At 40.2% G+C, this 12,539-nt stretch overlaps 1 protein-coding gene across 2 annotated transcripts in view; it reads left to right on the top strand.

The window, feature by feature from the left end:
- Positions 1-12,539, top strand: part of LOC146624688 (glutamate receptor 4) — a 162,031-nt gene that overhangs the window by 93,655 nt on the left and 55,837 nt on the right. For both annotated transcript variants that reach the window (XM_085364695.1, XM_085364694.1), the window contains exons 4-6: positions 1,280-1,464; positions 8,109-8,162; positions 9,352-9,510. In XM_085364695.1, coding sequence (XP_085220821.1) covers positions 1,280-1,464; positions 8,109-8,162; positions 9,352-9,510 — 398 coding nt within the window. The remainder of the gene's footprint in view (positions 1-1,279; positions 1,465-8,108; positions 8,163-9,351; positions 9,511-12,539) is intronic.

Genomic DNA, 12,539 nt, shown 5'->3' with positions numbered 1-12,539 from the left:
TTTTCCTGTGTAAACGCTCCGATGTTCACAGCTGTGAGGAGGAATCTTGGAAAAGTTCTCCTGCAGAGCTGTTTCAGTTCAGTGTTTTGAGGATGTCTTGACTGAACACCTTAGCATCTCAGCTGGCCTCAGGGTCAGGATGTTGACATGATTGTTTTAAACAAATGAATTTTCTTCACCATCCTGTGGATTTTTCCAGTCCGTTTATCCAGCTGTTTTGTTTTTTTTGTCTTTAGAGTCTTTCGTGCTTTTACACATGAGCACATGTGTTATATGCGATTTCTGGACAAACTTTCCTGTTAGGTGTGGATTCTTTCTCGTGTCTTTCAAAATTACATGTTGTGCCCTCGGTATGATCTCTGCAGGATACTCACGCTTAAAGAAAGAAGAGGCAGCTTTGAATTTCTTCCACTTGTAGACAGTTTGTCTTATTGTGGATTTGACACAATGCTTTTGCAGCCTCACGCAAGTGTAAGCAAGTGTTTTCTTGCTTAGTCAACCAACTGTAGTAGCTCCCGAGCAGATAAGGAAAGTGTTTTTGACCGAGTTCCTTTGTCACTAAGTTTTGTGCTTTTAAAACCAACAGGCAATAAAAAATAACATAGACCCAGAAAAGGCAGAGGAGAGCTCTCGCTTTTCAAATGCAGGTTCTTAAATATTTAAAATCTAGTTTTACAAACGCTTCATGGGGAAGAAAATGCATTCAACACATTGTGAGGCCTCTAGGAGACACACAGTGTGTTTGGGTGATAAATACTGAATAACAACATAATGTGTCTGATTGTGAGGAAAATCCACGGCAGCTTTAAGCCTTTTATCCAAATTCACACAAACACATAAATGTTATCTGGCCTGTGGCTGAACTTTATGAACACAAAACTTTATTGATATCACTCAGCTTGTGTTTGAGATAAACAGGACAAAATGCATCTCCGCTCCCATCCAGAAAAAAATGTCTCTTTCTTTCTCTCTGCACTATGTAATGATTTCAGCTGAGTTGAGTTATTCTGGTTACAAAAAAACCACATGAAAGATAGAATTGGTACGATGACCATGTATGATAAGGATGATTTTTAGTGGGTAATCTTTAACAGACAAAAACTACACACTAACTAATTACTCACTGAATTTATTTGAAAAACTGCATGTTGGCTGCTTGTTTTAACAGTGTCTTTAACAAAACTAGAGTAATGGGTTTGTGAAATTCATGAACAGAGTTTACCTGAACGTCTTCCTTCCATGTTTGATGATTTTTGTCCTGTGTGTCTGACTACATCAGGGTACGCCATCCTGCAGGCCATCATGGAGAAAGCAGGACAAAACAACTGGCAAGTCAGCGCCATCTGCGTGGAAAACTTCAACGATGCCAACTACCGGAGACTGCTGGAGGACCTGGACCGGCGACAGGAGAAGAAGTTTGTCATCGACGTGGAAGCTGAGAGACTGCAGAACATGATGGAACAGGTGATGTAAGCTTTTGGCATCAGCATTTGGTTGTTCTTTGTTTTAGCAGACCACAATTTATCGGTCATCTTTGTCCTTTTTACCTGTGGAGAATCAGCAAATGTTGAAGTTGAATCAATGAAACCTCATGCATGGTTTGTGCACAGCTATTTCCAGCAGTGTACGAACATCAAGCAATGTTTTACTTCTTTTTGGTATCAGATCCTTTACAAATTAATTGAAATGTCTCTCAAGATAAAGGGTTTTAGCAGGACTGTGTTAGTGTAGCTCAATAATAGCATCTTTATTAACGTGTGCACAGCTTGGGGTCTGATGGTATTCACAGATGCAGCTGTCCTCTGGAATAACTCTGCGCTCCACCTGAGTCTCAGTCCTCAGGACCTCAGCCACAGTTCAGCTTAGCTGCCACACTTTTTTCAGAGAGAAACCCACACATCAACCTCTGTTTACTCTGTATTATTTTTATTCATACATTACTTGCTCCTTCATCACAGCTTCTCATTTTTGAGCTACTAATTTGTGCTGCTCGTTGGTGGATTTTCCAGTTATTACTGAAATTAACTGGCTGCGTATTTGTATTTAAATCATGCTCACGTGCCCGCTTAACAAATCTAACCCTTAAATGAAACATATGGGGGGTTTTCTAAACAGGGAAATTTACAATTGCTTCAATATGTCATCTTCTAAACATGGATTGCACTGAAGTTATGTGTTTTTGTAGTCATTTCCTCTAATAGTACTTTAAGAAATAATAAAAATAGTTGACCTATTATGCTTTTCCTCATTTTCCATTATATACATCCTGTTACAACCGGGTATGTTCATCCTAAACACAGCAACAACTGCAAATAATAAGGCCATTTTATGTTCTAGTAATCACTGTAAAACAAAAGCTCGGGCTTCTGACTGCTATAAACATTGTTCCACACTGTTGGTCATCTCAGGGATATACATCTATCTAAGCACAGAAGCTCCACCCACATGATGTCCAAATTTTCTATATGCAAGGTGCAGCCAATCAGAAGAAAGGTGATTGCCTCTAACAGGGGGAGGAGCTAAAACGGCTCATGTCAGATAAATGCAGATTATTTTTGAACCTTCAATTATGCAGAACTGCTCCAGAGGCCAAAAATTAAGTTGTGGAGCTGGATGTTTTCCCAAGATGTCCTTTTTAAGTGATAATACCTTGGTCTGATTGTGGTTTTTACAGGATCCTGTTATGAATCATTGCAAATATCGGCACATTCAACGTCCTGACAAAATAAAGTCCAATGAGGCAAGAAATGCAAACAGTCAGACTCACAGACAGATTGTCAACAAACCCCCAAGTTAGCCAGACTTATTTGGAAGAGAAATGAAGGCAAATGGTAAAATTCTAACCCAGGCTTTTAAAACATCAATCACAGTTTCCCATGGATGTAAAGCAAGAACTGGGTCCTAGCCTCCAAAACACATTCATGAATTATATGAAAGTTTTCCCTCGGGGCATATAAGGGGAAAAAAATGTTTTCTCTCTTTCTCATCTGATTCTGTGTTTTGCAGCCTGAGCTCACCAGCCCGTCTCACAGACTTCACACTGATGAAAGATGGCACTAGGCCTTGTTTAAGTTTTAGCAATATTACATTGGCGCGGTTTAAAAATGAACAATGCAGTTAGTTATACTTGATCTTGTTTGCAGCTTTGATGAGTCCCGACATGTTTTAGAGATATCTCTCTCTCTCTCTCATATGCCGCTGCACGGAGTTTGTGTTGCACTACCTAAGGCTGAACACGTCTGATACAATCAAAACAAGCATTCATATCTGTTTTTTGCAGGTACTTTGCAGGTTCCTTTAAATTTTGGTGGTCTTAGGCTCTTTGGTTTGCAGACAGGCATAGAAACTATATTGGTTTAAGTGTATGTTTCACTTAGAGCATTTTTTCCAATGTACTGCCAGACCACTGAAAAAAAACTGTATTTTTACCTATACCATTAATCCATCTACAACTTCTGTTCATCTGGACATTTCGTCACTCATCCAGGTGACTTCTTCAGTCTCAGCTGACTGCAGGTTTCCCCAATCTTATAAACAGTACATTTGCATAATGACTGAAATCAGCCCACTGAAGGAACAATGGGGTGTCAGGTCAGTTCCTTGATCATTAATATGCAAATTCTCATGACCACTGATCAACAACCACTGATCAAAGCCCACTGATCAATGGCCATGAGTACCATTCACAGAGTTGGGGAATGGCTGCAATCACAGGATTGTAAGATGGTGAAAGATGTACCCTCAGGCCCCCTCCTCGATTCAGAGATGGTCTTTCCCTTTTCACATAAATGGATTTCTTGACTCCCCACGCAAACCAGCGTTCCTCCCAATGAAAACGCTACGTCCAAAAGATAAGAAACAAACTTTTGAATTTACTTACCTGGATGATTGAGCATGCATCAACATACCTTTTGATGCATTTTCTATGCAGCTTAAAATCCAAAGCTTTTTGTAGTCACACAATGAAGTCGGTCAAAACTGGAGGTCAGAAACAAAGAAAACAAGCAAGCCTTCAGTATTTGCTCGTTTTGTTTTTGAGTGCGGATGTGCTAATTAGAAAGTTTTGAATGTAAGAACAGTCTGTCCTGATCTCCAGTGGTGTTAGTTGGCAAAAGCACACTCAGAATATGATGTGCACCTTCCTCTTCCTCCTCCTCCTTCTGCTCATCTTCATACCTTCATCCCTCCATCTTTCCCAGGGGCAACTGGTGTCTGTGTAATTGTTCAATTATTCAGGAGCTCTCCACTCCTGACATCTGTCATAGTTCTAACAATTTACTCTGCAGATGCACGAGTGTTTGTGTGCCTCTTTGCCCCCACAGAGAGGCAGACATCCCGCTCCATCTTTGCTTGATGTCAGCGCACAGGTCGTCTCCCAGAGCAGACGTGATATGTTCTGTCAGATTGAGAGCTTTTGGAATGATGCACTGTTTTTGTGTAGAAGTGGTCAGAATTACTGACAGAGACATTAACATCTATTTTAGCCTGTGTTCATTCCAGCTGTCCTCCCATTTATAGCTTACTAAAATATCCAGATCCAGAATGAGGACTTGAATACATAATTAGACCTCATTAGCTGCTTATCGCCAGCACGGTCAGTTCTCGGTGTATCACAGCTTTCAGATGTTACTTTGACTATCAGAACATGAAATCTAGGAACACAAACCTGCTTCATTTGCAGACGGGGGTGTTGCTGATTTGCAAGATGAGCTGTACAGCTTGTGCAATAGCTGGAAAATAAACAGAGGAATACAGCTACAGTTAGCTTAAAGTGTTTTAAAAAGTAATAACGAAAAATAAAACAAGCAGAATTTTGTCCATTGTTCTTTTGGAGTTTTCTTCTTTCAGTAAAAAATGCATTGGTTGCATTGAGTGACTTCCTCCTAACAGGCATTGGCCAATCTGAATTGGGCTGTTGTGATTGGTCAGAATTTATAAACGCTGTGTTTTGATTTTTTAGAAAGTAAAACACATTTAGTCGTCTTTTGTTTTTATAGGTAAAAATAAAGCCTAAATATATTGTGCGGATTTGTCCACCTCAAGGTAGCCATACATTAAGCTTATCCTGCTTTCGTCTCAGTTTCCCTCTAAATGGGACCACAGTTTCCAAAATGAACATCCTGCTGTATTAAAGGAGATGTGAAACAATGTGAAGCAACAATAACATCAAGAAAATATTTCCTGAGAGCACCAATTAAGCGAGAAACGATTGTGCAGTCAGGTTTCCTTTTTCAACCAGCTGGAGTCGCCCCCTGCTGGCCATTTGAAAAAATGCTGGTCTGTCGTTTGAGTAAACAGTCAGGCACTTTAACACTATAACATAGCCAACAGGGTGCACCTTTGTCCTGAATTTTGTTACTTTTAGCATTAAACCATGTTGATATACAGTTTTGTTTTATTGCATATCTATCTATATAACATTTATATATGGATTTATAGTCACTCTTCATGTATATATATTAACTAGTTTTTATTCCATAATTTATCCCAACACCTCCTAGGACCTTGCGTCTACATATGTGGACATCACATTTTGGGTTGTCTAGACCAAAATACCAAATTTAGCTCCACAAGGGCCTGATATCCACTTACGAGGGTAAAAAAAAAAAATCTGGTGATTCTTTGTTTTTACATTCATCAGGTCCCAAACAGCCCAAATATCAAAGAGAAATTAAAAATGCATGCCATGGAAGAGTTTGGGTCTTAGGAGGTTAATTAATTACAAAACATAAATATGTTATACATGTTGTTTGTGTCTGTTGTCTGTTCTGTTATGTACATGGAGAGTGTCAATACAGCTAATTCTGCTAAGAAGGCAGTCAGTGAACTTTTTTAAGCATTAAATAAGCCATTAAAAGTTCAATTTGAGTCAATTACATGAATTTTTTCCCCTCGTGTGGAGTGTTAGGGAAAATGAGAAAAATATAACTAAATTAAAATTTGTAAAGACAGTCCTGCACTGACTTCTTGGATCCTCAGTCAGCAATAAATGTCCAGCAGAACATTTCATATACAGATGTGGGCAAAAAGGAAATAACTTCAATATTCAGCGTTTCTTCAGTGTGTGGCAGCAGCAGCCTTTATTCGATAAATGATGAAAATTATACGAAAGTCTACTCTGTGAGACATGAGCCAAACATCGGTCGCTCTCGTGGTGTCATTAGTGACGGCCTCAGTGCCAGAAGAGGCTTTAAAAGCCATCAGTGATGCAGAGTGTGAGGGAACAGCAAACACTCGTCTTCCTTCATATCATTACTGTCCAGTTTGCTTCCAATTCTCCAGCAGCGAGTCCCTCTAACAACAACAGTCAGAGTTTATTCTGTAACTCTTGTAGCATCTGCATAAACATGTACTATATGATAACAGCAATTTATAACACTGTGTAAAAGAGCAGATGTGATTGAGTTTAGATGTATGTGATTGTTAAATTAGCCAACCTGCATTAGGTTTGTGCTTGTAAATGGGGGTGCACTGATGCAGTACCTTTGCTTTGCTGTCTGCTGATAGAAGTATAGATCTGACATCAGGAGTTAATTAACATTACTGTAAGACTTAGTATTTAAGTCTAAGATTTAAATAACTTGTCCATCCGTCCATCCATGTTCAGGGTTGTGGGGGTGATGTAACCCTGCCTTTCTTCAAAATATAAGAAATGAAAATATATTCTATATAAAATATAGAATACTCTCACCTATAGTCACATGTCATGGCACAAATGTGCTTCCTCTGAAGAGCGCCTGGGCTCAACTTTAGTGGCATATTGAAAGGAGCCGCAACAACTGACAAGATGCCAGATATTGAACAAAATCTAGGTTACACGTTTTAGGCATGTCTGTGTCCTCTCAGCGGACCTACAGGGGTGTTTGGGGAGAGGGGGATATGGCCATCTCAGGCTAGGCTCCTCCCCCTTCCCAACTACAGCCACATAAGAAGTAGAAGATGAAGGGATAAAAATAAGAAACCTCTTGCTCCAGCTTACCAGACCACAGTTTGTGGCTAAAAACTAGCTGCAAAGATATAAATAATTTCACACCTGCTCTCAGTCTAGCAGGTGTGAAATACCTCATACCTACTACCCCATTACTCATCCTATGCTGTCGGCTTTCTCCATGGTATGTTAGCTCCACCATTAGCAACCAGTATACTAAATTACATAGATCAGCCCCAAAGTCTTTGGAGCTTGCACAGAAGGCGAGTGGACTTCTTTAAGTTTGTTGAAGAGGTTTCACTTCTCGTCAAAGTCACCTTCTTTTCAAGCTCCTAGGACGACCGTGTCCTGGATGACTGTGAACCTACACAGACGTGAGCCCCATAAATCATCCTGCCGTCACATGAGCCAGCTTTATGAATCACCGATGACTGATATCTGACCTGGACATCAGTTTAATGCATCCCTACTTGTGAAACTGTTTAACTGTTTTCCTTTGAGGTAAATTTACTCTCTTTATTTCTCTTTTAAAGACTTGTGTTTCCACTTAGAGACTCAAGAAGTGAAGGAGGATGAAGAAAACCGTCTTTATTGCTAATCCTTGGTGAATTTTTTTAATTGAAACTTCTTTCTTCTGAGAAAATAATTTGTGGGAAAGCCATTTATAAATATATGGACAGGTCTTTGTTGTGATGTAATCATGGCTTTTTTAAGAGTAATCTTGAATATTGGAGCTGAGAGCGTTCAAACTGATGCTCGGGTCTTGACAGCAGTTAAGCTGCCGGGGACCTGATACTGATCCCGGTTTTTCTCCGGGATTCAAAGCACTTTTTTCTCCTTGATTCACGCCCTTATTACCTGGATGTCCAGTGGGATTTCCCAGCAGATGTCAGCTTTCAAGATGAGTTTTTATCACCACGATGCAGCTGTGTGGTTGTTTGCATGTTGAGTGAGAGCGTTGAGAAGATCTGTCACGTCCCTCGAAGTGTGGAGTGTTTACATACTGACGTGACCGCCCGTTCATTCGTTTAGATGTTCAATCGTCTGAGTGTCAAACCCGATGGACCCACGGTGTCAACGCCCATGCACTCACCTGTCACATGCTCATTTAATGTAATTAAGCTTTGTTATGCTGTAATCCAGTCAGATTAACGATGAGCTCTGCTCTGCCTTCTTGCAGATTGTCAGCGTCGGGAAACACATCAAAGGCTACCATTACATCATGGCCAATCTGGTGAGGGACGGACACTTCCTGTCAGGGTCCTTGTTTGTTTGCGTCTCTCTTTGTCCTTCGTATTTGTTTCACTCCATCTGTGGCTTGCTTTCTCATGCTGCTGACTGCCAGCTCGTTGTAATTTAAGTCCGTGTGGTGCTGATCTCAAGACTGTGTGTGGTTAAATTTGAAGACCTTGCTCAAGGAGCAGATGTTAAAACTGATAACAGTAGGATTTTTTGCTTCTGTAGTGCTAGACCGCTCCCGCTGTTAAAATATATTTACAAATGTGAGACTAATTGTGGCAATAACAGGGTTTTCCCTGCTAACCCTCCCATACAGATTTGGCAAAAACCTCCAAAAGAAAATCATTAAAATAATCTGTGATCTTTTTTACTCATTTTTTACTAAAATATATCTTTTTTTGTTTTGCAAATGGCCAAACCCCACGAAACATAAGTGGCTTCAATAAAAGTCACACAAAGCAAATAACACAAAACCTCCCCTTTGGGCATTAATCTGTGAAACTAGACTGTTTTTAATATGGAGCATTATGGCATATTCAGTTGGGCTTCATGACTTTAATCCAGTATGTATGAACGACTAAGGTTTCCCAGTCTTGTAGACTGAAAGTCTGCAGATGAGAAAAGATGCATGAGGGCCGATTACATTTATAAGAAACTACTTTAAAAAATCACATGTGGGATGTGACTATCGCCTGGGAGAATCTTTCAACAAGAAAATATCACTTTTAGCTTTGGAAAACTGTTCAAACATCAACTTTATTAGTTACACTTTTCCTCATTTGTTACACGATGTGAACCAGAAGAACCTGAAGATATTTTGTATGATGGCAGTATACTACAGGATCAAAGACTTTATCCACTCCCTGCTTTAAGAGACATTTATAATGACTGTGATCACAGTCTTGTGAGATTCAGCACAGCTCACCACGTCTTCCTCACTCACTGCCTCCAGTGCTGCTGCTGTGATATGTGGCACTCTCTTATAGACGCTGAAGAGTGCAGTAAATAAATTCAATCTGATGTTTACGAGTGGCAGTCAGTTGGTAGTTACCGGCTTTGATATTCCACTTGTTAAGTGCAATACCTCTGCCCTCATCGTCCTTCCTGCCACATGCTTGTTTCTGTCTGCCACTGATGGATCTGTGACTGGACGTGACCGCTCTTTCCCCTTCTTGTCCCTCAAGGGTTTTAAAGACATCAACCTGGAACGCTTCATGCATGGCGGCGCAAACGTGACGGGCTTCCAGCTGGTCGACTTCAGCAACCCAATGGTCATCAAACTGATGCAGCGCTGGAATAAACTGGATCAGAGGGAGTACCCGGGCTCGGACGCCCCGCCCAAGGTGAGTCATGTCAGAATCAGAGCAGAAGTACAACACAAGCCTTTGTCTTAAGCCCCACAGCACAACTAGTTTTACCTGCAGACCTCTAGTGATTTGATCCAAATCCTGTACAATCTGCTGTCCCCATAATTTGTGAAGTGAAAATTTCACTGCAAAGTACAGAAGATGTAGAGATCCTTTGATATTAAAGCAAAGCGTTTAGCAACATCAGCACTGCTTGTGTAGCATATTATGAGATGGACAGCGGGCTGTACATAGCATACTGCTCTTTTTTTTAATATGGTCAGCTTGTTATTATTATAATTAAGTGTTTAGTTGCAAACATCAATGCCAATAAATTCAAGTAAACAGTCTCAGCTTATCCAGTGGATTAGTGAAATTTGATAAATCCACTAATTTCCAGGTCAAAAGATAAATAAGAAAATGCTCCAAAAAAAGACTGCTTGTGTATTTAAGGGTTATTTGAAACCATTCACTTCATTCTTCTATAATAAAGTTAGATGTTAAGTGCTGGTGTCCCTTTCATAATATTTTAATACTATGCCATATCAATTTTTACCCCTGGACTCCTCCAGTCATATCCTTGGGAAAGATATAAACCCGGACTTGCTCCCGAGTGCGTGCATGAATGTTAGAAAGTGCTTAAGCAGCGATAAGGAAGCACTGTACGTGTGAATGTGTGTGGTAGAAAGCACCCTGAGTGCTCGGTTAAGTGGAAAGGTGTTACATAACACCCATTCACAAATGTTACTACAAATGACTTAGTGTGTACTTAATTTTGTCCTCGTCTTCTCTACTTTGTCTTGTTATTGTTATTATCATTATCTGTAACTGTATGGGTCCCGCTGCTTGTGCTGATAGCGTTAGTTCTCCTTTTTACTTCAGTTTTTTTGTGTGTGTGTCTGATTTCTGAACTGAGATCTCAACCAATGTCCACTCCCCCAGAGAATGCCTTTAAGGACATACCTTTTAAATGATGACAAAATGATGCGCTTCTTCTTTTTCAGTTCTTGTCACTGGCATTTCATAATTTGTGGTGCAAATAAGGGGCTGTTTAATTCCATCTGTGGTTAAATCTTAGAATGAGCTTCTAAAAGTTTACAAATATGATGGAAAAGCTTTGTGCACATTTCTGCCTTTGTGAGAACTGTGGTGATAAATCTGAGAGAGAGTTTTATGCATTTGGGCCCTGGAGGGTGGGAAATGTATCTAAAAACAGATGTCCTGTATATGAACAATAGTGTGCGTGCTATTTGTAGGTAATGGACTGAAACATGCAAAACCATTTTCCTTAAAGAATCCTGCTGGGGTAGTTGAAAGCCGAAAAACAAAATAAAGAGAATGTATTTAAGGATGCTGCCATGTAAGATGAAAAATATGAATGTGTGTTATCATGTTTGGCATCAAAAAAACCCACAAAAAATATCGATAACGCTCCTCCTGCCTCTTCCACTGCTGCCGAGCAGCGACGTGACAGACTGACCCACTTTAAATCCTTTTCAGTCACACAGATTGCGAATAGCACTGGGGCAAGAAGGCATCACGCCATGACGGTTAGCGAACCTCCCCCCTCGAGCAGATCCGAGTGTCCAACAAAGATTTCTATTTTAAAAACCAGATGCAGTGGAGTGGAAGTGGTGTGAGTCAAGACGCTAGTGTGCGTGTAGCGTGTGCGTATCTGATGGATTGGGGTGGTTCAAATTAAAAGTTTACACCACAGGGCGATCTCACATGACAAAATGTGTGTGTGTTTGTGATATCTGTGTGAGTGTGTGTGTGTCTTTGTGTTTTCCCCCACTCAGTTTCTTGATAAATTGCTCTCTCTCCTGGAAATCCACTCAGCCTAAATTACTCTGCTCCCCACTAAGTTGTCCACAGCCTGAGTCATAGCTAGCCCTTCTTTCTGCTAATATATTAACAGGACAGTGAGTTAGGCCTCCTCCTGGCATGTTTACTCACTTTGCAAAGACAGATGTAAGACTTGGCGTTTAAAAGTTCCAGGAGTCGTCAGGTAGTAAATGGGATATTCTTATTCAGTGTATTACAGTGAGCTTGGCATGACAAGGACAACACTGGAGATGTTATACCTCATTTACGCCTGGCATTAATACACAGTCTTATTTTAACCTGCAGCGGCAAACACAAACAGCCTTTCAGTGCATTAACTTACTCCGTATCTCTCAGTGAAGCTGCTGTTTTGGTTTATTAGGAGGAATCTGAATATAAATCTGATGGTATGCTTTTTTATAAATGCATTAAATCATAGTCACTAGTTCAATTTCAGTTCAGTTCATTTATATTCTTTATATTGTAAGGTAAAGACCCTACAATAAAACACAGGAAATCCCCTATGAGCAACCACTCGGTGACAGTGGCAAGGAAAAACTCCCTTTTAACAGGAAGAAACCTCCGGCAGAACCAGACTGGGGGAGGAGCAGCAATCTACTGTAACCGGTTGGGGGAGGAGGCAGGACAAAAGACATGATGTTGCTTCTTTTTCATAAAATGATAATGCCAGAAACAGATATCATTGCTAGATGATAGTATTTGTTTCTTCTGTTTTTAACCCATGTGATTTTCTCAGGTCTTCCTGCATTGTGATTGGATATCAAAATGATAACTCCAGAGCTTGAAATTGCAGATTTATAGGCAAAAAGATCCAGATAGGATTTTATACAGCCCAGTGAAAAACTAAGTACAGGCTTACTGCTTCCATAGCAATTAAAAGTGTAAGTAGCAAATGCTCTTAATGAAAGTCTCTTGATGAACTGATCATCAGCAAATATGACCGGATCTATAAAAGCAGACATTTTGCCACTTTGCTGGTATGAAGCATTCAGATGCCAAAATCTTCCCAAGAGTGGTGATTCCATCAAATTCAGCCCAAGGTCAGACTGTGCAATGCTCAATAAAAGAAAGGAGGGGAAAAAGAGCTACATCTCAGACTCTGCAGACCTCAGTTAGCATATCAAATGTTCAAGTTCATGAAAGCACAATTAGAGCCAAGACTGAACAAGTGTGGCTAGTTT

Source organism: Diplotaxodon limnothrissa, linkage group LG10 (genome assembly GCF_057381915.1).
Source record: "Diplotaxodon limnothrissa isolate DT_005_m linkage group LG10, D_limnothrissa_male_GT1.1, whole genome shotgun sequence".
Classification (NCBI taxonomy): Eukaryota; Metazoa; Chordata; class Actinopteri; order Cichliformes; family Cichlidae; genus Diplotaxodon; species Diplotaxodon limnothrissa.
This window is presented reverse-complemented; position numbering and strand designations above follow the sequence as displayed.